The 26,244-nt window shown below is 41.8% G+C and overlaps 1 protein-coding gene across 2 annotated transcripts in view; it reads left to right on the forward strand.

The window, feature by feature from the left end:
• The window catches only part of SORCS1 (sortilin related VPS10 domain containing receptor 1), a 265,256-nt gene that overhangs the window by 210,878 nt on the left and 28,134 nt on the right, over positions 1 to 26,244 (forward strand). For both annotated transcript variants that reach the window (XM_033065652.2, XM_033065653.1), the window contains exons 11-18: positions 368 to 470; positions 926 to 1,002; positions 2,225 to 2,316; positions 4,479 to 4,586; positions 5,552 to 5,669; positions 7,334 to 7,464; positions 15,830 to 15,943; positions 16,879 to 17,050. In XM_033065652.2, coding sequence (XP_032921543.1) covers positions 368 to 470; positions 926 to 1,002; positions 2,225 to 2,316; positions 4,479 to 4,586; positions 5,552 to 5,669; positions 7,334 to 7,464; positions 15,830 to 15,943; positions 16,879 to 17,050 — 915 coding nt within the window. The remainder of the gene's footprint in view (positions 1 to 367; positions 471 to 925; positions 1,003 to 2,224; positions 2,317 to 4,478; positions 4,587 to 5,551; positions 5,670 to 7,333; positions 7,465 to 15,829; positions 15,944 to 16,878; positions 17,051 to 26,244) is intronic.

Below are 26,244 nucleotides of genomic sequence, written 5' to 3' on the forward strand. Positions count from 1 at the left end.
TCTTGTTTCAGAGACAGCTTGAGTGATGCTGCTGAGAGTCATTTCATATCTGCATCAATCTGCATGATTGCTTCTCAAAGAGCAGGAGCCAGGAGAGTCAGTCCTTACCATCACCTGCCCCTGCAAGCCTGGTCCCTTTGAGGTACAGCCTCAAAGACCTGGTCCTTGGAAGAGGGTTTCAGCCTGGTGCATGTTTCCCACTGGGAATGGGTTCTGTCAGAAAATGATGGCAAAGTGGCTGTGCCCCTCTAAGGGTTACTGAACACAGTGGTTAGGAGGAAATACAGAAAGACACTGCATATTTCTATGCTGTAGAAATAGGAGCATATATTGTTGCTTTTTACTTTTATTTCCCCTCTCTCCATAGCCCTATTGCTCCCTTCATCTTCACCTGAAGGTCTCAGACAACCCCTACACCTCAGGAAACATCGCCAGCCGAGACACTGCCCCCAGTATTATTGTAGCGTCAGGTATGAAACATTTAAAAATTGCCAGTGTTTGATGTGCAAACCTGGACAAACTCTGCAGTTTGGAGGATGTTGGGTGGCTGTGGGGTGTCACACCACCAGTACTGGGAAAGGAGACAGGCTGTCAAATGAAAATCCTTATGGGCCTTCAGCTTGTCATGCTTTTCATGGAAACTGGCCTTCAGGATGGAGATCATGTCTATCCTCTGCTCCTGTGAGCATAAGATCAAATCAGGGCTTTTCCTTTGCATGTGGAGGTGTGTATACTTCTATATATTGGGTCTTTTATATATATTTTTCCAAACTGAAATGCCTTCCCCCTTCCACTTTCCCTCTCATTTTCCTCCCAAACCCAGAAGTTCTACAACTACAAAATAAATAAATACGTTTACTCCCCTGATTTGCTGATTCTGCTGTTTCTGAGAGGGTTCCTTCACTAACCAGTGCTCACCTTACAGGTAATATAGGCACTGAACTATCAGACAATGACATCAGCATGTTTGTTACTTCTGATGCTGGGAACACTTGGAGGCAGGTAAGTGGCACAGAATCACTGGTTTAAACACAAATAATAGGAAATGTCATAAAAGTAGATTCAGTCTGTCACTTTATTTTTGTTTCATTTCATTCTGGTAGCTTTTTTTGCAAACCTTTTACAAAGGAGTAAACTTCCCTTCTCAAAGGTACAGAGATGTTCAGAGAAAAAGACTGAATATGCTGTTAGACTTCCTATAAGAGAAAATTATTTTTATTATTCTTCTCAGAGTTTGACTTCAGTTTAACCCCATAGCAAAAAGAACAGAATAAATATTAATAACAAGGGGAGAGAAAGTGTTATCTTTAACTGTTGGACATCCCTCATGCCAACCAAAACATTTTTCTTTTCATCCATGACTATACCTCCCAAAAAATCAGCAGTTGTACTGACCTGTTCTGAATTTTCTCACTTCAGCTGGGACTCATTTCACTAAGCTGAGTTGTGCAAAGTCCATTGTCCATATAAATGGATTATTTTGCCATGCTCTTAAGCTAAAGCAGAAAAAGACAAAATTCAGTTCACCTTGTTCCACAGCCACCTACCTCTCCATCAGTTCTGAAAAGAGACTGAATGATGAAATTATATCTAGTTCCTAATATTTAGTGGAGTCTCACCTGTTAAGAAATACCCTCTAATGTGTTTATCCTCCGATCAGGAAATTCTGTTATTCCTATTTTCTGAATGTGATATCAAGTCATGGAGAGAAAGAGTAAGTTTCTCTGGCTAACAAATGCTGCTCTATGGACTGTAGAGCAGATGTTTGCAGAAAGTTAATACAAAAAAGACACAGGGAGAGAAAATCTTTTCCAATATTTGATAATCCAAGAATCTAATTATTTTGCAATGTTTGACCAGCCTCATTTTTCTGTCTAAATCAATTATTTGAGATGGGGCCAGACATGTGCAAACACATGAAATTCTTCTTCAAACAAAAATTTGTCATCAAAAGGAGGGGAATTGTTGATCCTTTCAAAAAAATTATATTTCCAACTTTCTGTCAAGCAAGGGGAGAATGAATTTTCCATGGACCTGGAAAAACTGTGTTAAAAAGCCCCAAACAATAAAAAACCAAGTCCAGGAAATATATCTGTAATTTTCTCTACTTTATAATTTTCTTAGCACATCACTGTCCCATGTCATGATCCTACTTAAAGAACTGTGACATTTTCTTGATACTAAGGAGAATAGGTTTAAATAAACACTTTTCTTTTTTTTCCAGATCTTTGAGGAAGAGCACAGTGTTCTGTACCTGGATCAAGGTGGTGTTCTTGTTGCCATGAAACACACATCTCTGCCCATCAGACACCTCTGGTAATGACTCCATTTCTGCTAAATGCCTGCTGTCCCTCTTTTCAGAGGCCAGGAAGTAGGCAGTTAGTATGCATCCAGTCTTCTACAGCTATAATCTAGAAAGTGGTAGTTGAGATACTGGCAAATATTAAGCCAGATAAAGCTAAGAAATCCTGGAAATATGTTTTTCAAACCACGACAACATAATTTTGGCTTGGCCAGATATGAGATATCATCAGTGTAATTCCTCAACACTCCTGATTTATCACAACTTGGCATCTTGGATTTGATTGATTAATTATATATATATATATATATATATATATATATATATATATATATATGGTTTATGCCTTTGTTTCCCATTAAGTTACCAAAGTAGCCCTAATTTTTGAAATTATTTATGAACTTGCCTTCTGTGTGGCAGGCAGCACTTATGAACCTGAATTTTGTTGAATACATTCAGGGTTATGTAACTGATAATGCCAAAGTGTCCTTGCCAGTATAGCTTTGTGCTATTTTGTATTACAGTAGTTTCACGAATACAAGCCGCATGGATTATAAGCCGCACCCCCGGTGCCTCGACAATGTTGCTGTCTTTGTCAATAGATAAGCCGCACCCCGAATATTAGCCGCACTTTCGTTCGTCGCGAGAATCCGTGCGCAGCTTTCACAAATTGGCCAATTAGTAACAGGATCGCGGCATAGCGGGCTTTACTGGCTCGGGGCGGGGCCAGGAAGGCTCGGCCCGCTCATGGTTGCCGACGGGGCCGGGTGGCCCAGCTCAGCGCCACGGCTCGGCGGGGCTGGCCGGCTGGTGCTGCCGCCGCCGCCGGGCTCGCTGGCCCCCCTCTCCCGTCAGCACCGCCCCGCTGCCGCGTTCGCTCGCCCGGCTGGCAGGGCTGCCGCCGCCGGGCTCGCCGCCCGCCCCGCTGCCGCTTTCGCTCGCCCTGCGCCGCGCCTCGCGAGCGCCGCGCCTCGCGAGCGCCGCGCCCGCCCCGCGGCGCTTTCGCGCGCGGCGGCGCTTTCGCTCGCGGCGGCGGCGCTTCGCTCGCGGCGGCGGCGCTTCCGCGAGCGGCGGCGGCGCTTCGCGAGCGGCGGCGGCGCTTCGCTCGCGGCGGCAGCGCTTCGCGAGCGCCACTTTCGCTCGCCCCGCCGGCAGGGCTGCCGCCGCCGCCACCAGGCTCGCCGGCCGCCCCCTCCTGTCTGCACCGCCGTCGCGTTTCCTCGCCCTGGCCGGCACTGCAGGCCCCCGCACCGCCGGGCTCCCCCACGCTGCTGGCCCCGATTATGCTGGGCTTCCCCCGCTGCCAGGCAGCCCCACCCGCCGGCCTTCCTGCTTCTGCCATGCTCCCCTGCACTGCTAGCCCCAGTTCTCCCGGGCTCCCCCGCCATGCTGGCTCAGGCTCTGCCGCCCTCCCTGCCCCGCCCTGCTGGCTCAGGCTCTGCCGCCCGCCCCCACACTGCTGGCCCCGCCTCTGCCAGGCTTTCCCACCTCTGCCGGGGCCGGCCGGGCTCCAGCTTGGCTTGGGGCTGCCGCGGGCTCTCACTTCCGTGTTGGCAGCTTTTAGAATTTTGTTAATAGATTAGCCGCCCCGGAATATTAGCCGCACTTCCGGGTTTCCACCAAAATTTTGGTCAAATTGGTGCGGCTTGTATTCGTGAAATTACTGTATTTACTTCCACCACAGTTAGTCTCATATCAGAATCTGAAACATCCAGACCCAAGTCTTAAGAAATTATGAGTGGTTCCAGGCTTTCACTTACACTCCCCACAGGGGTGACTGCTGGTCTGAAGAAACTGTCATCCTCCAGAAAACTAACCTCAAAATATTTTATACTGGGGACTCAAAAAAACAGATGTTCAAAATCACTTTTTTTTTTTTTTTTTTTTAATCTTATGCTTAGGCTACGTTTTGCCCTTTGAGTATCAATCTTTAACGATTAGTTTCTACCACTTAAATATTGGCTATGGGTTTGTAGTATGATGCCAAACAAGCTTGATCAATGCTTTGATTTATGATGCTTCCCCAAAAAATAGTTACTTAAAGGACTGAAAGATCAGAATCCAATAAGAGAAGCTGTTTTCCACTTCTCCATAGCAGCTGTGGTGGACTAGAGAATCCCCTTGAGTAAAATAGGAGAGTAAGGAAATAAGACACTAATTCTGCTTTCTCCTCTAGGTTAAGTTTTGACGAAGGGAGATCTTGGAGCAAATACAGTTTCACATCCCTCCCACTGTTTGTAGATGGAGTTTTAGGGGAGCCTGGAGAGGAAACCCTCATCATGACGTAAGTGAGCGTGCCATAGTGGTGCTGTGGAGGTGAAGCACACATTGTCTTTTGGAACAGTGGCACTTCTGCTACTAAGTATGACCTGAAGCCAAGAATGTGCAGTCTTCTGTTGCTAAATCATCAGTTTATTTGTGATATGACTGAGGGATTAGCAACATGGTTCCTTGCAAGCTGCAAACACATTATCATTTAGCTTATCAGCATGAAACCTGCCTCCTCAAATTGAATGTGATGTAAAGCAGAGTTACTATTGACAGATTAATATTTGAAAGAAAAATGGTGAGGTATTTTTATAATTGTGTTTTTGCTGCTACATTCTTTTTTTTTTTTTAATGAGACACAGATAAGTTAAGACATTATTTTGTAAAAGTGAATGACAAAATGTCTAGAGGCTGACTCATGAAAAATTATGTTTAGTTTCAATGTGGTGTGCTGAGTTCTGCATGATGCATAAATCTGGACTCACTATGCCAGAAACTGTGTTATTTTATCTGATATCAGATTTGTAAAAACAGAAAGTACTTCTGACTGACCTTCAATATGTGGCTTGGAAACTAACCTGAGTTAGCTCAGATGTATGAAGAATGTTCCTTCAGATTCTGATTTTAATTTGCATGGAAAGATTCCCAAAGCTAAAACCCAGATAAAACTCTTGAAGGTGCTAACTGTCTACAGCCCCACATCAAGTCTTCTCTTCACTCTTCAAGTTGAGTCATTTTGGATATTGTAAATAAGTGGGAGGGTCTTAGTGAACAGAAAAAAAGCTACATGCAATTTTGCAGTTTCTAATAGGGTTATAGATATTTAACAGGCTAAGTTTCACTTTCATTTTGTCAGTCCAGTGAAAATGAGTAGGACTCTCACTCTTAAAGCAATTGATCTCTGTTGGAAATTGTGGTGACTGTACCTCTGTAACTACCAGACTTCTTTTCCCTGTGTGTCCTTCCTGCTGCATTCTGTAGTGTGTTTGGGCATTTCAGCCACCGCTCAGAGTGGCAGCTGGTGAAAGTAGACTACAAGTCCATCTTTGATCGGAGATGTGCAGAAGAGGACTACAGGCCTTGGCAGCTGCACAGCCAGGTGAGAAGTGAGGATGCTGGGATGTGTAATGATCCAGTATCTTTTCCTTACAGTTTGGTGTGTCAGCTCGCCCCTCAGTGTGTGGGTCTGTTCTGTTGCACAGATGGAGGCTCTGTGGTCCCTGAAGGATGAACAGCTGTCCTTTGGTGTCATCCTGCACACAGGCAATTACCTCAGAATAATGCAGACTTGAACAATACAATATCAACAGCAGAACTGCCACTGAGGCCTGAACTGCTTCGCTCTTACATCTCCCACCCAATTTCCCCATCCTTACCTCCTTTCTCTCCATCCTTCCGTGTCCTCAGAGCCAGTGCCTTAAGACCATTCAGTTGTTTCACATTTGTTTCTCCCATTTCTGGCCCTCTTAGCCTCATTCCTTTCTCACTTGATTTCATCCCTATTCTGTCTCTCTTTGCTATGGGAGTTGGGCACTTTATTCTCCAATTCATTGGCCCCCATGCCCTGCCCTGTGCATCCTGGATGCAGCTGCTGCATCACTCTCTGAACCATGGAATTCATGCCCAGCAAGGTGAGGTGCTCTTCACAGTGCCTGCACCAGCTCTGCCAAGACACAACAGCCTAGATTTCATCGGGTTGGAATAAAATATGGCCCAAATTCTGTGGTTATATAAACACCACAGGCTCCACTGAAGTCTAGAGCAAAGTACACATTTATATCATCAAAGGTTGTCTTTCTGTATACATCTTACTGGGCAAGAATTTAATAATGAATATGAAAGGAAAGTAGCTTGACTCAGACTAGCTGCTCATACAAGGCACAACTCTACACTAAAAATACCAGTTATTACTTAGATCTTTAGATGCTGAAATCAGTACAGCTTCCTTGAAATTCCAGGAATCACAGCATTTTGCACCAGTTGCTATTCAGGCCCTTCTATTTTATGCCATCAAATCAACAAATCAAAGCCATGAAAAATTTTTCTGCAACGATTTTAACAGCATAAAAGGCAATAAGTGATATTCTGCTGTATTTTGTTCTTTGCCTTCTTGTGCTTGCATAAGCAAAAATACCAAGGATTTTGAAGTGTTTCTTTGAGGATGTTGGCTTTGGAGCTTGCAAAACTGCTTTTAGGAAGGCTTCTGTGTACTCTTGCCTTTTGAATTCCTTTCCACTGAGATTGCAAGGCTGAGCCTTGTTCCCTAGATAGAAATATTAAACAGGGTGCTGAAGATAGGAAGTTTCAGTATCTACATAACAAGTCAAAACCCATAAAACTGAACTTATCCATGGGAAGTATTTACATAAACACACATTACTAGTTTCTACTGAATGAAAACATTCCCAAGAAATCAGACCAAAGAAATAAACCTGCTCTGTGCCCAGATTGCAGAGGAATCAGACCATGTTTTCAGTGGCTGTGAAATGGGCCTGCATCAAATGTTTATGGGCTTTGGAACAAATTCAGAACTAAGTAAGATATATAAGTAATCTCAGATAATGTCTTAGTATGTACTGGGAAAGTTGGTTTAGTTTCAGTTAGAGCTTCAGTAGCTTTAATTAACTCCAGAGTACTGAGATGGCATTTGGCTTCCCACCCTCTTCCCTTGAGTAACATCTCCTGTTGCACAGGCTTGGAAAAACCAGGTGACACAAGTAGCCTCAAAGGGCATCAAAGAAATATTTCTGGTTTTGTTTCCAGGGAGAAGCCTGCATCATGGGGGCAAAGAGGATCTACAAGAAGCGCAAGTCGGAGAAGAAATGCATGCAAGGAAAATACGCTGGGGCCATGAGCTCGGAGCCCTGCGTGTGCACAGAGGCAGATTTTGACTGGTGAGCAGTGAGCACAAGGACTGGGTGCTCTCACACAGCACCACGGTGTTGAGCCTTATTTTCTTTTTGTCAGGGTTGGGATTAAATGTGTGAGATGGTATTTTTGGTTTGGACTCAGATGTTTATTAGTTTTTATTTATAGTACAGTTTTACAAATTGTGAGTTTTACAGTACTTCAAGCTGACAAATTAAAAAATGGAGCTTTGTTTTTTTCTTTTTTTTACAAGGCCTTTTAAGGATAAACTGTCCAATTAAGAAATGACACTTAAATTATTTTTACTTTTAACTTAATAACTAACTGCTTGTGGTCCACAGTGCAAACTTTTTTGTTTAACCATATTGTGTAACTCGAATTCATTAAGAAGAAGGTGAAGAAGAAGGACTAGCCTTCGCCCTAAAACTTCCATCTTGTTTTATATATATTATTATATTTTAAAATCTTAAACTCTGAGTTTTTCACTATGTGATGTTACACACTTCTATTCAAACTACACACTCATAATCTCAGTTTTATCATTTAATTTTGGAAGCCTTTTCCACGGCCTCAGGTCAAATGTAGTGTTCTCCTGGGGTCAGTGCCTGCCAGCACAGAAAGTCTAAAATTCTTAGTGAACAGGGTTCCAGCATCACAGGGATCCTTAGAGAGACTGTAAGTTGAAAAGAGTAGAAATTAATAAACATGTAGGTATTGAAATAGGCTGCTCCCTGATAGTGCAGGTATGTTAAAAGAAGGAAAGGTGGAATAGATATCTGTATCCTAAGGCTCCCACAAAATCCATGTGAGCAGAGCATTTTCCAGGTGCCAGCTCTGTGCACCAGTAAGAAAAAAGGTCTGTTTAGCACATCTGACCTTGGAAATGACCAGTGGTGGCTGAGAGTAGTCTGAAGACATGTAACAGCATTGTGTAAAAAATAAAATAAATTCTTAACATATACACACATATGTATATTTGAGTAAATGTAAATATATGCATATGCAAGGTATGCCTTCAGCTTCTAGAATCAAGTAGCTCAGAAATTCCTGGGTCATTTGTTGCATCTGGAGCAGAATGTTTGACAGTGTCCAGCAGCCACGGCCTTCATGATTTGAGTTAATCTCCTTCTGAAGCCTTTTCTCCTCTGATGTTTGCTATGGAAATAGAATCCATTGGTGAGTTGTGCATGATAAAATCTTCAGCTGCTGGTTGCATTTTGACATTACTGCTGACTCACAGCAATTTGCACAAAAAAGGCAGGGAACCACATTATTGAAATCTCTTTCTTACCTCTTTTCTCCAAGTCTGCAAATTCCTCAGTATCTTGGATGAGAGAAATGCTGGCTCTTTGGCAGTGCTGATAAACTCCCTTTGTGCCTTACTCACCCAGATCTATGTCATGTTACTAATTAAACCCAGAATCTGCTACGTGAGTCCTGAAAAGGTCCATCTCATCAATATTTTGCATGGAAATTTATAGCACTTCCCTTCTTACTCCTCCATAAATACAGAATATTTTTTCTGTATAAAATCACAGAGTTGCAGGAGGCTTTTATATTGTGACCAAAAAAAAGTCAATTCTCTTGCTCCAAACAATAAGTTATAAACATATTTTCACACAGATTCAGTATGGTTTCTCGATGACTTCCTCATTTTCAATTTAATTCTTTTCTAGGGAGAAGATCTGTGTGTAGTTCATCATTGAGGTGTCCAAAGATCCTGGATTTAAATTATTTAATATTTCTCTAGTAATGTAAAAAAGATAACAGCCAAACCAAAAACCCCAAACCATCATTAAAAGCAAAGAAATGCCCTGAAGATTTTGACCCTGTTATAGGGCATGCAGTACAATGATGAGCCAGCCTCATGGCCTTATAAAATACTTGATGCAATTGACTCACAGTCAATTAGTATTTAAATCCCTGACACTAGTAAAGGACACAGGTACCTGAAACTTCTGATAAAAATATGTTTTCCTTCCAGCACTTCTCTCTGGCAATAAATATATTTATTTCATTAAAATTGACTGTGTTGCTTGCCACTGTAAAACTTGTTTCTAGGTATAGAACAAAAGTACCAGAGGGACATTTGCTGGTGGAAAGATGCTTTTATTTCTTTAATGTTCACCTCAAGGAAACTTTCTCCAAAGGCTCTGCTGGGCTGTGGGAGAATCTCCTAAGAGAAAGCTTGGATGATGGGCATGTACAACAAGCACTCACAGTTCACATGGATGAGAAGACACCTCAAATCTGTTGGAAGAGGCAGAATTAGGACCTTTCTGACCAAGAAGGACCTTTCTCCTTCTCATGGAATCAGTTTTGGTTTAGACCAGACTGTTGTGATCCCCTCCAGTTCTCCCTGAGCTCAGGTTATTCCTACAGTCCTCAGACTTGGATTTCTACTTTACTTGATCCATTTCATCTTCTTTCCCTACTGCCTCTGATGAAAAAAAAGACTGATACACTGAAAAATTTAAGCATCCAGTTCAGAAACATTTGCCAACAATAATCACCAGGAGCATAATTTTACATAGATATGCCAATGGAGGACAGAAAAGGAGAAAAGAAAATGGCAAAAAAAAAAAAAGCAATTTTGTCTGCTAAGAAAGGCAAAGCTGCTGCTGCTGCACTGCTGTGACTTCTGTGCCTGCCTTGAACTCTGCACGAGGCTTCATTGCCAATTCACCCTGCAGAGGCTGGAGGGGGGCTTGGAGGAAATCAGGGAATGAATTCTTGCTGTGGAAGGGTGCCCTCTGTGGAGTTCGTTCCTTTTCAGGAAGAAAAAAAGCACTTTCATCATCTTCACTCATGACATTTCAATTCTTTTGAATTTTCTTTTTCTTTCTCTCTTTCTTTCTTTTTTTCTTTCTTTCATTTATTTTTTTAAATTTTTTTTCTGGGCAGGGCTCTTAATTGAAGGAGATTGAAAGGGACATGTATCCCCCAGATAGGGAAAAGCTCCTCCTTAGCTGCCCACGCTTGATTTTTCAATCTTGAAGTAAATTGGACAGTTTTTATATTGTCAGTGGTTACAGAACTCAGGTTGGTGAAGAAAACAACAGCCTTTGTTATTGTGCTGCCTTTGCTGTTTAAACACTAAATTTATATGGAGAACATTTTATTATCTAAGCTTTTCAGAGATTGGAGTAAAAAACTCTATCTCTGTGGTCAGGTAAAAAGTGAGAAAAAGTGTTATTGCTGTTAATCCTGCAAGTCTTTTTTTTTTTTTTTTTTTATCAGTTCAGGGGAAAATTACCAGTTATAAAAGACATAAAGATTTTCTAATTTTTTTTTTTTTCTCTCCTTGTACTATCATAGAAATCCAGATTAATTTCAAATCTGTGTGCAGCCCATTTGTACTCCTTTCTCAAGGAAAAGGGGTGCATTTGTTTAGTATTTTGGGGAGCAGCAAAACTGAGTGACATTAGAAGTGACTGTAGTTCCTCCAGCCTTGGGGCCTGGATTCTTCTGCAGCAGACACTTTTATCCTGGGTTGGAAGGAGGAGGAGCAGGCAGGACAGACACTTTTATCCTGGCTGGAAGGCTCACGGGTGGCAGGACCGACACTTTTATCCTGGTTGGAAGCTCAGGGGTGGCAGGACAGACACTTTTATCCCGGGTGGAAGGCTCAGGTGTGTCAAGGAAGACACTTTTATCCTGGTTGGAAGACTCAGGGGTGGCAGGGCAGACACTTTTATCCTGGCTGGAATGCTCAGGTGTGGCAGGACAGACACTTTTATCCCAGGTGGAAGGCTCAGGGGTGGCAGGGCAGACACTTTTATCCGGGCTGGGCACAGGTTCCCGGCTCTCCGTGCAGGGAATGCGGCTCGCAGCCAGAGGGCAACAGCGCTTCAGGAATGGGGGACCCTGGATGCAGGAGCATCGTCAAGTCTGTCCTAGCAACGGCCTAGAAACGAGAATCTCCTTCTTCATTTAATTGATTTGGGTAAATGGATGACACCGTTACTTGGGTGTTATTAAAGCATTAATTTGCCCGGTTTCCTCACTCCTGCTCCTTCCTGCTGTCTGAGCATTATTACAGCGATATCTCTTCGGCAGAAACACCTCCTAGACACAGATGGAAACCTTTGGTGGTGTTCATCCTTCAGCCACCTGTCTCCAGGTGCTTCGTAGGAGCTGTGAGTAAAGTGTCTCAGTGTCAGTCCTCCCTCTGAACCCGCTGTCATTAATACAGACAGCTTTTTCCATCAGTATTGCCATCCCTCACCCCTTCCTGGCAGCTATGAGCCTGTTGTGCTGGTGCAAGTGGTTTGGGATGGCCAGAGAGGCACCAAGGTGGGAATCAGGTCTGTTTATTTATTTCACAGATGATATCAGCAAGGATCTGGCTGCCTCTTTTTGTATTCTCTGGCACTGTAATTACAGCCCTGCCTGCTGGGATTAGTTCCTATGCTAAAACATCGGAGTCCTGCATCAGGAGAAACTGTTCTGACAAACCCTGGGGAGGCAGGGGACAGCCACCGAGTGTGGTTAGATTCTGCTGGCTTTGTGTGTCACCAGCTATCACTTCAACTCGTGCAGGTGCCAGCTCTGAAATACACCTACATTTGCACCCTTTGGTTATGGGTTTGGTTAGCTAACAAATAGTAATTTAGAATGAATTTTTAGTTCATTTCGTGTGCTTGTGGAAAATGCAGATTCACTGTGCAAAATCCACAGTGCATCTCTGCATCTTTAAGGGCCTGGATATCTACTGGGCATGGATTTACTGGAAAGATTCTGGGGATTTTAGGTTCCATATTAGCATAAACTGGTATAGCTCAACTCCAAATACTGCAATGCAATTATAATTTGTAGATCCACAGTTCAGACTGTAGCTGAATCCATCCTTCTCTGAGTTTAATCCCATGTCAGGTCCTGTAGAACTGGGGAACAAGCACAGCTCCCCTTTAACACAAATCTACACTTGAATCATTGTTAAATATTAAACAATAGTATTAAGTAAATAAAAAGGTAGTGAGACTTTTCCAGTGCTGTGGCCACAGTTATTTTTTCCCCCCAGGGCTTTCAGAAATTGCAGAAGAAAAGGTGACTGTTTTCAGAGATAGCTGAATTCTGCCTCATTTAATGTCCAAAATGTATGGAAACACAGCCTGCAAAAACACAAGGAGCATTGTCAGCTTCTGGCATAATTGATCTTAAGGTGAAGCAGTTAATCTTAAGGAATTTCTGTGATTACATGCTAAGTCATATATTGATTTTTAGAAGCTATGAACATGGCAATCACTCTGAATTAACTGGTTATTTCTATATCTCAGAGCAGTAGGATTTTAATAATTTCATGTGAATTAACAGTTCTTCCAAACAGTATGTTTGTCAGGTCTCTTTTCAACTTTCACACTTCCTCGGGGGATTTATTTTCTTTGATTATTACCTATGCTGAAAGTAACATTAGATGAAGGAATTTACCATGAGCATTGAGCAAAGACAAAACGTCTGGAATGAATTTGTATCTAATTACAGAAAAGAACTTGCAGTTCTGCTTGGCTAAGACAAATAGGATTCCAGTTTAAACCAGTAAAAGGATAAAAACCATAATCAATGAGAGCCACAAGACGGGCTGCTTCACACTGATAAAGCAATCCCTGATGGCAAACGCTCCCCTCCTTTTTAGGAGATACATTATCTGTGTCACCTGAGTTCTTTTCAGGCAGGCACAAAATATCATCAATATATGCAAATTCCAATTCCCAGTTCCCAGGCAATGACTCAGGGAGCTGATTGCAGGCTGAGGCTGATGCCTTCCCCATCTCCAGACTTTGCTGTACTGGCTCCTGCTATGGACATCCAATTGATGGTAATGCTTCTTGATTGCTACAAAGCCTGTTGTGCCAAATTGTAGGCAGCAATTTGTTGTCAGCATCAGTGTTGTGCATGCACCAGCCTGTAGCCAAGGAGTTCATTAGATTCCAAGGCTGCGGAGGTGAACGGGTGGCTGCTGCATCTGTGGAGGGATTTGGAGCAGCAATTCGAGTCATTTACTGGGATGATATTTCTGTAGGGCCTTAATGAGCCAGATGATTTGCAAGCCTGAAAACAACACTGTGAAACTTCTGTGCTTGTAACTATTTCTGCCGTGGAAAATCCTAGGATTTCTTTCTCTTGACTTTGAGAAATATCAACCCAAGTACAGTCAAAACTAGTTAAGTCCAGCTTGGCTTGCCAAGATTTACAGGTAGGAATAGGAATCAAAATAATAGCTGGAATCTAGACACGTGCATAGTAAGAAAGCCCAGAGTACTGCATCAAACTGGATTGTGAGTACTGATCCCCTCTAGGCAGATTTCACTGTATTGGTTTGTTTTGTTTTCACCTGATTACAGAACACTGTGTGTGTGTACAGTGTTACAGCTTTTTAATTAGAGTCACACATGATAACTTAGGAATACAGTGCTGCAGAGTGTTTACAAATGAATTACAAAAATACAGGAGTCCCATTTGTATGTAAATATTTGTTTTCTCCAAGCAAATCAGAATGGTGTTATTCTTCATTACAAAGTGTGTTCTGCAGCTATAGTGTTCTTATGCCAACAAGGATGATTATAGAAGCACATGGCAGTGGGAGAATCGGCTGGCTGATGCTTCCAAAGCAATTAAGTAGCACTGAGTTGCAACCATCTGAGTAAATAGATTGATGAAAATTCAGTGAAAAAAATGAGGAAAAGACCGTTTGGGTCATCTACTTCATTGCTGTTTCCTGGAGTATGTTCTCAATTACTTATTGTAGATACCCCAAGCACCACAGCTGCCAAAATGTTCCTTTGGAACAGTCATGCAGTCTAATACATGTTTAGGGGTTTTCTCAAGTGATTCACAGTGTTAATTTTCTTTTGCTTAATGCCATCTTTTTAATTTTGCCACTTCAAAATTGCCTCAAAAAATCTTTTTTTTTTTCTTTATTCAGAAGAAAGAAGTTGAAGCAAAAGTAAAAAGTGGTGACTGAATTATTTTCGATGTCTTTTCTTGATAACCAGTACAAAAAACTTAACATAGATAAATCAAAATGTATTATCTCCTTTTTTTCTTCGTCTTATATCTTAGACCAGTGTGAAGCTCCTTAACATTGTTTGCTAGTCACTCACTACATTTTTTTTTAAGTCATCATGCTTTTTCAAGACACTTGTACAAAGTCTTCATTAAGTTGAACACTCTTCTTCTTAATATTTTCCTATCAAATCTCTCATGTTGATGATCTGGTAGGTCTCACCCTGGCCATGGACTGATGGCTGTCTTGTGACAGCTCTAGGAGGAGCTGGGGCAGGGGCTCCACTAACATATGCAAATATGAGCCCTTAATCACATCATCTAACACTGCCCTCTTTTCTGGGAAAATCAGGCTCCTTGATACCAAGACATTAAAGATAACAAGCAAAACATACTTTGCAGAAAAGTGCCATTTTGAGATCAAGGATTGTGTTGCAAATGGAATATTGGAATGGAGTTCTGTATAGCAGTTTTCAGCAATGACATCCCATTACTTCTCCATTATGAGCGATGGAGAAGGCTTAGCAAGAGGAATAAGAATGTTTATCCAACCAAGCAGTCTTCATTACTCAATGGCTGGAAAGTAAACCTATATGTAAATGGAATACTGATTAAAGAGGTTTTCTATTTGTTGGACTTTTTTTTTTCCTGCAATAACATTTATTATACAGTCTTTGTTTACTTGGACTCAGAAACAATTTGAAATGTTTTTAGTGAAACCAAAGCAAATTCAGTCATAGCTAAACTCAAATTGTGACAAAAGATTAAAGTTTGACTCATTGTGTCTAACATGTGATTTTTGGTAGCATTTCCTCTTCCAAACAAAAAGAGAATTGAAGATCACAGAATTCTTTCACATTACCAAATAGGCTGTTAATGCCTTCAGGCGAGGGCTCTCTCAGGGCTGTACATTTTCCTCTGCATCCTGTGTGATATAGTTTCCAAATGCAATTAGCTTTTTAGCCCTTCAGTTTTCTAAGATATGTCTGACACAGTGGTGATTTAAATTAGCTTAGATTTCTGTGGGGTTTCTTTTTCTTTTTTTTTTTTCTTTTTTTTTTTTTTTTTCCCTTTATATTTTAGCCTAGGTTTAATCCTGAGAGGTACTGTCAATCTGTGGAGAGAGAACAATTGATGCAATACTCATAAACTACCTGTTCTAGTTCTTCTTTTTTATACTGAGATTCATACAAGATAACTATCCCAATTAGCTGAAGTGAAATGAAGAATCTGTTCTATCAGTAAAAATAAAATCAAAAATCCTAGTGAACAGATGGAGGAAAACCAAAACTTGTATTAATAGTAGAGAGCACGAGCTAATACTGTGTTTGTTCTTTTGGGGTTTTATGTGATGGTTTTTAAAATTTTTTTTGATGTTTACAACAGTGATTATGGATATGAACGGCACAGCAATGGCCAGTGTTTGCCAGCATTTTGGTATAACCCATCCTCCGTGTCAAAGGACTGCAGCCTTGGACAGAGTTATCTCAACAGCACTGGGTAAGTGGCTCACCAGGCTTTACTTAGCTAGAGCACCCATATGGGTTTAACCCAATGACAGCTACAGATTACACCTACTGTAGATGTGTCAGAGCTGCTGCAGCCCTTGGGACACCTTCATCACCACCTTTGTTGGGTTGCACATCTGTCACTCCAGATCTCCATCAGGTCTGGCTCAGGCTTTTCTCTGATGGATGATGCCTTAAGGAAATTGGGGGAAACTGTAAGGCCAAATAATTGAAGTTTCTGAAAAGACTCCTTTTAAAGTCCTGTGAGATCAGGTGAGGTAGAAATACTGGAAGATAAATTAGTGGAGAGAGATTAAATGATGTATATGTGAAGTGAAGTAATCGATGGGCAGCTAGCCCAAATGCTGACTGTTCTTTGGCCCTCTTGGAAGTCAGTGGAAGATGTAGTTTAAGTTAAAATCCTGGCAGACTTCATTTGTGATGCAAGTGATTAAACAAAGCAACCCAATCTGTTTTTGGAAAGTTTGTACACTGAAAGATGGGAAGAATTAGCTTTTTGCTTCAATTCTGACTGTTCTATACCCCTTGAAGGTTACATCTGCAGAGATACTTTCCTCACAGTTAATGAGAATTGGAGAACATGTGAGAAAAGTTGTTAAACATTGCCCAACAGTGTAATAATTTAATACAGTGCCATGCTCTACATGTGTATAATTTATTTATAACTTTATACTTACTTAACTTGTAACATATCATTTCATGGTTTGGGCAATTTATGGTGCCTTATATGATATTGAGATAATCTGTGCAGGAAATTATCACAGGGCATTAAAAACAGGATGGTGTGTTGGGCACACGAGGAATGCATGGCTGAGACAAATGCTGAAATACATCTGGGAATCTTTGTTTTCTGACCATCTCCTCAGTGTAAAGGAGCCTTTTCCCAGTTTCCCCATCCCTTCGCAGGTACCGGAAGGTTGTTTCCAACAACTGCACGGACGGGGTGCGGGAGAGGTACACGGCCAAGCCCCAGCAGTGCCCGGGCAAAGCGCCCCAGGGGCTGCGCATCCTCACGGCCGACGGGCGGCTCACGGCCGAGCAGGGCCACAACGTCACCTTCCAGCTGCAGCTCGAGGAGGTAGGCTCTGCTGGGCACGGCATCACCCACGGGCACCAGCCTGGGGGTACCAGCCTGGCCATGCAGCCAAAGGGGTGAAGCCAGACTGGGTGGTGTCACCATCTGCTCAATTCAAGCGGGAGTCGTGATGGTTCGTTTGAACTCAGGTTAAAAAGACACACAGCATGAATAACTAAGGTTATTCAACAGCAAACAGCCATGCACTTTATTGAGTGCCAACAACTCAGCTTTGCAATAGAGGGAGAGATATAAAGGGAACAAAGTACAGAGAGAGAGAGAGAAAGAGAGAAAGAGGGTGATAGGGAATAGCTACCAACAGATGGGATGACATCCTCGTGGTCCAGCCAATGGACACAAACATCCTCGTGGTCCGGTCAATAGACATGCCTTCCTTCTGCAGGGAGGTCTCAAAAGTCTCTTCAGAAAGTCCCCTTTTTATAGCCTTTTTCCCAAGCAAGTCGCCTCTGGCCAAGAGTGGGGAGATTTATGGACTATTGTGTGCAGAGGCCCGTTGCTCCCAGGAGCAGGTGTAGAACACGATGCTCCCAAGCAGTACACGGCTCGAGAGCAGCATAGCATGGCAAACAGCAAGTGCCTGCAAAACAGTCCCTCAGCAAACATCCCCCTCAGCCAGGCCAGAGCTCCTGTCCAAAGAGAGGGGGGTCCTCGGGGTCGTAGTGTCAGTACTTGTGACGGTCGGGGGGAACTTTGGACCATCTCTTACAGATGGTGTAAAGTCATCCCAGCCAGGATGTGGCTGGGTGGAGTTTGCTCCAAAATGTATGGAGATGAAATAGTGTTGTGGTGCTCAGGGTAAAATCTGGGAGAAGTTGATACACTCTGGAAATTGGTTTATTTTGGGAATTTCACAGAAAAACTGAAGACTGCAGGTTTGAATTCTGATCCCTTAACTGTGTTTTTTTTGCTTCCTGGTGTTTTTTGAAACGGAATTTCATTTTTTTTTCCCACTAACTTTAAACCAAAGATGACAAATAGTACACATGCAGCTGAGTCCCCATTCATTCAAGTTGGTACATACTGTTTAGGCATTTATGGGTGAAATCTCAAGATGTCCTCAGCAGGATTAAATCTCAAATTCATTGCTATGGTGAAGCTAATTTGGGCTCTGACCTGTGTTTTTGTTATATGTGTAACTTAATTTGGTATTTCATTGTTCTGCTCCCTCCATTCCTGAATCCATAGAAAAAAGCATTGAAATATTTTTGACCTCTCTTTTCTTTTCAGCACTTCTTTATTTGTGCTTAATTGCGGGTGCACAACCAGGAACATTCACAGAGTAGCAATTTTCTTTTTCCCTAATTTAATTTAATTTCTTTCAACTTCTACCCCTTTTTCTCTCTTACTGGCCAATATATCCTAAAACAAGTATGCTTTACCACCAAGGGACAATGTACACACCTTTATAGTTTAGAGTATTTGAGGGACAATGTACATCCCTTTTTAGTTTATAGTATTCAGGGAAATGACTTCTGACGCCTCCATGGTAAATGCCATCTGTGAGGAAAGAATTATATTTTTTTTACATCTCTATTGTTGATGCTTTCCCCAGCAAACAGGTGCCCTGATTTATAAAAGCAATACCATATGATAAATTGTATCTAACCTGAAGCGGTTTTTGACCTGAATGTTTATTTTCTCCAAAATATGGTCACTTTATTTCAGTGCTGACAGTCATACAACATTGCTACTGTGATGCTGTAATAACAGTGTGAACATATAATCTTATCTGGTTAAATTACGGATTTCTGCATTTAAAGATGAAAAGGAAAAGGTCCAAAACAAGAGTCAGTCTCTAGGCTTTAAAAAAAACAAAAAAAAATTCACTCTGCATCACCTTTCTCTTCTGAGCAAACATTAAAACAGACTGGGAGAAGGAGATAGATAATCTGAATAGACAGACACAAAACTATCAAAGAATTATGCCAATAGTCAGAGGGAGAGACAATCACCCACAGTGTGGGAAGCTCAGGACAAATGTCCTGCTCTTTCTTCTGGGAGTGCTTCAGCTGAGATCCCATGTAGGATGACCCTGCCCACTCTGTCACACAGGGAGCTGCTGTGCATTGTTCTGTCTCTTTTGTTCATTCTCATCTTTTTTGGGCAGCTCTGCTTCAGTGTGCACCAGAGTCTGGAAACAACCCCTTCTCCAGTCTGAGATGGGGCCTCTCTCATGCTGGGTGCCAAGGAGTACAGGGTGGATGTTTTGATGAGTGAGTGAGTCAGTTCTGAGGAGATCTAAAGCGAGCTCTTCTTCCACTGTATCTGCTCAGGAAGAGGTTAAGAATTACTCTGGGGCTGAAGCAGTATTGATCAGCCTCCAGCCTTTCCAATTACTCTCCCTGTTAGATGAATCTTGACCTCCTGCTCCTAGATTTGTCAACTTAAAGAGCAACCAACAAAACCTTTGGGTGAATTTTACACAGTCTGGCAATGATTTTGTGTGGGTGGTGCAACAAAAGAAATACTCAACAAACAGGAATATTTACCCAGTTATGTGCAAGTTATAGGGGAATAAAATGTAGTTGAAGCAGCAAGACTGTGTGTAGACTAATCCATTTAACAATTTAACTGTTCCCATCACTCACTAGAAAAGTTAAACAACCCCTCAAAAGAACAAGCATCCTTCTATAAAATGGATATTGACTTCACAGAATAATTGAGGTTGAAAGGGATCTCTGGAGATTGTTTGATCCAACCTTGCACACAAGGCAGAGGTATCACAAGACAAGAATTTGCCAATTTCTATTTAGTTCTGCCCTGCACAGGTATACAGCACAGTACAGTCCAGCATGTTCAGAATCAAAAAAATCCGTGTCACTCCATTTTTACTGAGGGGAAGGCATCAGGGAAGCTTAAAAGGGCTGGATATATCACTTTGCACATCTTTTCCCCAAGCAGCATGTGAAAAAAGTGTGTCCTATTCAACCCCTGGAGTGGTGGGCAATATTTTAGAGTGCTACACCCTGGTGAGGACTCCTCCTTTAGTGTGAGTGACAGCTGGTATCTTATGGGTATGAAAAAGCAATGGCCTTTCCTTTTGCATCTTAACATCTCCTGTATCCCTCTGAGACAGTTTGTTTCAAGCCTTCAAATCTGCAGAGCTGTTTCATACACTGCAGCCTCCTGGCTCTCTCTTTTCATGCTCATGTTCCACTTGATCTGCCGGAAAAAGGAAAAAAAAAAAAAAAGAAAGAGAAGCGGGTGAGCCATGGTACAAAAATTTGTTTGAGATTTGTACTCCTGTTATCTTTTTAGGCCTTTCTGCTCCATCTAGGAATCCACCTGGGTTTGAAAAGAGGAACAAACTGCAGAAGCAGGTTCACTGGAGGCCCTGAAAATTCACTGCATCTCTGTAGTGTGGAGCAGGTTGCTAAGAAGGCAGGGAGAGACAGCAGTACTGGCAGCAGTAAAAAGCTGATGTTTTCACTCAGGTGTGAGCAGTAAAAAGCTGATGTTTTCACTCAGGTGTGAGCAGTAAAAAGCTGATGTTTTCACTCAGGTGTGGGATCCAGGGGCAGGAACCACAGCACAGTGGTTCTTTGTAGGGCCTGGTTGTGCCTGTGGTGATGCTGAGAGCCACAACTGTGCATTCTGACAAAAACATGATGTGAGCAAAAGATGCCCCAGGAGAAGTAAGGACAAGGCATTCAGAAGTGTTCTGCTATGGAAGAAGACACAGAAAATCATCACTGAAGTCTGTGGAAGGGAGGGAAGGCAGGAACCAAACCCAGGAGCACACTGAGCACTGCTGATTTCTGACAGCTGGGATTCTGGCCCAGTTTCTCTAACCCTGATTCACACAATATTTTCCTGTGAAGCATTTATATCTGGCAGCATATAAATATAATTAAAATCAAACCCAACCAACAGATCATATTTAAATCATCTGAATGTAAGAATTCTTTCAAAAGTGATCTAAGTCTCCTATCACCTTTTAGAATTTCTGTATGACTTCCTCTAACCTGCTTGCAAGATCACCTTGCACTTAATATTTACAATCACATTATTGGAAAGGTTTGGCCAAGTTATTTGTCCAATTAATCTAGGTATAATCATCATGATATTTTTAGTGGGTGACAATAGTCAGGAATCATCAATATTGCCTTTACTAACTATCATGTTTTGCATTTTATGAAGTATTTTGGAAGTTTTTAATAACCAAGGCATTGTACTTATGCTGGGAATTTTGCTCTTAAATTTCCATGAGATAAGCAGAATACCAACAGCACTTTTGTCATTGCGTGACAGCCCATGAGAAAAGTAGCTACGCTTAAAAGCAAATCTTTCATTGCCTAAAGATGCTGCCAGTTTCAAGGTTAATCCTTTGCCCTGGCCTGGGCTACATGCAGAGACCCAGGGCTGGTGCTTCTCACTGCAGCATTCAACAAGAGTCTGGTTTCCCAGCCTAAACCCTGAATCCTTACTTTATTTTTGGACAGCAACAAAAGAAAACCAAAATGTGAAGTTACAAAGGCACTTTTCCTATTGAGTTATTCAACCCAGTGTCCTTGACCTGTTTTGCTTGTCTGTTGTGGAAAACAGAGGAATTTTATTAAGTGTGTGTTGTTTCTGTGTGCCTTCCTGATCACACAGCCACGCAGGTCTCTTGCCTGTCACAACCACAATTGCTATTTGTATGTTGGAGTTATTTGGGTGAACAACAGACCCTTGTGCTGCTGCACTGCTTCAGCAGAGACTCTGAAACCTGCAGCCTCCAGAGCAACCCTGCTCTGCACAATGGCTTTCAAAGTTGTTTCATCTGATTGCTCACACATCTTTGCTGGGGAAATGGATGGTAAAGACATTCAGGGCAGGAAGGTTCAGGGCTTTGACTGTTTCATTACAGATAATTCACAGAGAAAGTGCCTCCTCTAATTTATTTTTTATCTTGATAAAATGACAGCCAAAAATCTTTGACATTCCAGGTCCGCCTCAGTTCTCACTTGGCAAAGTCACTCCTCTGGGAGTAGATTTTGGTTTGCTTTTAACTGCTTGCTGCTGCTGTGTGATGTTTGGATTAGACTAATATGTGGGGAAAGCTAATTTGTTCCTACGCTTCAGGCCACGGGCTAGAATTCAGGCAATCTGAACTCATTCCTGAACCTCACTCTGAGCTCCTGCATGACCTTGAGTAAGAAACTTAAACTTTCTGATGTTTTATTCCCTCATTTGAAAATAGAGCTTTGCTTTCTGCCTCGTACCCCCCATGCCTTGCATTTGTGTAGTGATTGCTCATAAATCCAGAGGACTGTCTCTTACCATGTGAACATACAAATGAAGCCCTGAATTTCCCAGAGCCTGCCGTGGCTCTCTGCAGTGACAGTGCTGATACATGGCTGTACAAGGTACACTGTGTCTCAGGTACATTTAATGAGCCTGGGGATCCTGCTGGGGACACAATGCCATTAACATTTCCCACCTCAGCACAAATGTTTGGTGCAATTCAGTATTCAACTCAGCTGAGGTTTCTGGAGATGAGTTTAGCATTGGGATTGTTTTAATTGTTGATGTACTCAAATTAAAGATGCAGAGCTAGTAGTAATTAAAAGCATAGTCTGGTTTTTTTGGTGGTGTCCCACTGTGTTCCCTCTTTTGCTATCATGAGTTTGTTAGTAATGATTACAGAAATATGAAACCTTCATCCTGACTTTCAATACACATGCTGAATCATGGCTATTTATCTTTCTAACTCACTACACTGCTGTAATAACACACAAATGACACAGTATGTACCTGTCCCACACCACTGTCATCTGAATTATAATTGCATTTTTTGATGATGACAAGCTGGGTGGGAGAAATCAGAGCCTTCCATGCATTTTAAATTCATTGTTGAAATTCCATTAAAATGTATGAAAGTGGACCTTGCCTTCCTAATGACACACAGCACTAGAGCCTTGCAATGCACATCCAGTCACACGAGTTGAATTATCCTGCATAGTCCTGAGAGGCTGTTATTGATTCCTGTGGGGCACAGAAGATCAAGCACTGTAAAAAGAGCTCGTAGCTGAGTTGAGCTGGCACAACTGGCAGTCAGAATGAACGATGTGATCAGTGCAGTTCATAATTTGGTGTTGAAAAAGAAGTATATGTGAAAAGTATCAAGCTATTCAGCCTGCTAAAAAGCACCTTTCTATTCAGTTTCTGATTTGAAAAATTAAGGCCATCTCTCTGAAAGCAAGGATTTACACAGGAAAGCATGTTTTTCAGTTCTTGATGAAGTTGGATCTGAGTATCTGTTAAAAATTAAGGATATACTTTAAACAGATCTAGAGTAAAGGTTTGCTGTGTGTAGATAGTCATTTACAGTAAAAATATCTTCAATTAATTATTTCTTTTGGTTACAGAAAAATGCCTAAGAGGGAAAGAGGTTAATCTAAAGAAAGCACAATGAATTAATCCATGAAACCCCCCAGCAGCTGTGTTGGTGTCTTGCAAGGGATAATTAAATCTATTGTCAACATCTCTAAGGAAGACACAGAAGTCAGTGCATAATTAAAGACCTAAAAATGCAATCTGAAACATGGGAACCAAAATTAAAAACCTTGAGCTGTGTTTGTTCCATTTTTTAATACCTCCATTTAGATTCAAATGCTCTAAGTCAATAAGGAAAATGCATTATTACAACTTTCAGGGCAAGATTCCAGTGATGTGTTTGAGGGAGAGAATCCTGCTACGTCATCTCACATCTCACATCCTCCAAATTATTCAGAGCTGCCTAAATATAATCAAAATATAAAAACCTTGTTGCAAACTGTATGGGATGTTTATTGACATTCCCTAAGGCAGGAAGCTTCCCAGAGGTTTTTGGTAAGTTCCAGGTCTTGTGTGCACTGGAGGCTCCTTTGGTCAAGATGCAGGAAAAAGGTGCACTTGGCTTAGGAGGCAGCACCAGCAAGGAGGGAGAGAGGAATATTTTGTATATGCTTGAAAAAACCTGGACATTTAATAAGGAAATCCCTTAGAAAATAGTGAATGTCTGAGTAAATTTTAGTAACTAATGTTGTCTAGGCCCTTAAAGGGTTTAATATGAGGCCTTGGGAAACTTGTTTTTAATTATCAGGGTTTCTTTTCTGGCTAAAAGTTCTTGAGGCTCAGCATATGCTGCACAAAACTCTTTATCAAGATTGCAGTGTACATCAGGTTATATCCAGGCTTGTGCATTTTGCAGAGAAAGGGGTTAATCTAAAAAAACCACATTAATTAACCCATGAAAACACTCCAACAGCAGCAGTGTCTGTCTCCTGCAAGTCATGCAGGGAATTTTGTTTCTGCCTTAATTGGGCTAAAAGATTCAGAAAAAATCCTACTGTGGAGCATTGAGCTTGATAAAATAAAAATGAGAAGCTGGAAAAAGCAACAGGAGGGGCTTTTGCAAGATGTATGGATAGACATCATATTGTTGCAGAACAAAACTTCTCTTGGTAAAAACAACCTCTTGCAAGCGGCTCTGGAGAGATGCCAGAGACAGAGACAGTGATAGCTGGGTTGGTTTAAATCAGGTGTGGGCTGTGTGGGAAATGTTTGGATTTTGGCTCATCTGCTTTCTCTTCCTGTGTCACTCTGCCTGTGCTCTTACCTGGCACAGATAAAATATTAGAACAAGTCAAAATACAGTCTCTTTGTTTTCCTGACTTTTCTCTCCCAATTCCTAAGCTTGAGTTTTAAATGTCAGATTTTCAAAATGTGGCATTTTCAGAGGAGTGTTATAGCCTGGATCTTACTCAATGGAAAATGTATTTCCAGTTCAAAGGGATTTAAAACAGGAAAGGCCAAGACAAATGAAAGACTGATGGAGCAGCAGCTGAAGCTCTTCTCTAATTAGATTTTCAGTTGTTTCTGTAGCATCTTCTCTACCTAGAAATTGAAATCTAAATCTCGCATGCCTTAGAAATGGCTCCTTTCCCTGGTACACCTGTAGAAAGTGTGAGCTTCATGGCTATGGACAAAATGAAGACAAGAGAAAATAAGGTTCATTAGAACACAAATTTTGACACTTTCAGAAATGGGACTATTCTAAAAGGCTTTCAGCTTTTTCATCTTCTGCTGCTACCTCAGATATGTGGAAGAACATTCCATGACCTGACTTCAGCTGCATGACCTCAGAGCTGATAAATCCAGCAGGGGCACTATGGTGGCACAGTTTTAACCATGTGAAGAGCTTTTTTCCCAGCAGCATGGCTTTACTGTTCAAAGACATAATCTCCTTTTGAGTAAGAAAAGATGACTTATACCCTTATAATGATGGACCTGGAGGAAGTGGGAGAGAATCAAAGGTTACTTCAGAGATCTCTGTATTTGGTCTGAGTCCAGCGCTGGACTTGAGACACAATAATAGTTCCTCTCTGAAAGAGGTTCAGAGGTCATTTGTGGTCACTTCTGGCTGTGGAAGTGGATCCCATTTGGTGCCTTCTGTTGGCTCAGACACGAGTGCCCAAAGCACTGCATCGTGTTTGAAACGGCACATCTTCTGATAGCTCAGGTCAACACAGGACATAGCTCTGTTCTTGAGACCATTTCCCCTGCCACACCTTCAGCCTGGGATTCTCCACAACAGAGCAACACTGTTATTTTTGTCTCATCCATTTGGAAGCAGCAGAGCTTCCAGCAGAGTGCCAAGGCAGTGTAAAAAAAAGCAACTTCAGTCTATTAAAGGAGAGCATCTGGGAAAATTTGTTGCTCTTGCCACCATCAGGTACAGCTCCCTCTTTTTGCTTTCCATTCAGGCAAGCCTCCACTATTTCTGCCTTCACAACAAGTTATAAAAAGACTCAGAGAACATAAGGAATATAAAAGTTCTGTTACAATTTCCTGTTATAGTCATATACATTCACATATCTCTTTCTGGTGTGGAAACCTGCCTGATGCCAGCCATTCACATGGGTACCTTTCATTCCAGAAAGGGAATTGGGCATCCAGAGGACTGTTTTTCTCTCACAGGAAAAGAGGGAGCAAAAGGAAGAAAGAAAAGAAAAGGAAGAGGAAACAAACCCAAAGTAAATGAAATGTCCTTTCAGCCAATTTTATGAAAGGATATTAATGCTCAGCTATTAATTTTCCATCATTCCAGAGAGTGGCCACTGCTTCAGTGCACCAGGCTCTGGAGGTGCCCCACAGCAGTAGCCAGCAAGTGTGAACATGGAGCATGAGCTCCATGCAGAGCCAGAGGGGAT

The sequence above is a fragment of the Catharus ustulatus genome, chromosome 8 (genome assembly GCF_009819885.2).
Source record: "Catharus ustulatus isolate bCatUst1 chromosome 8, bCatUst1.pri.v2, whole genome shotgun sequence".
In the NCBI taxonomy this organism is placed as follows: domain Eukaryota; kingdom Metazoa; phylum Chordata; class Aves; order Passeriformes; family Turdidae; genus Catharus; species Catharus ustulatus.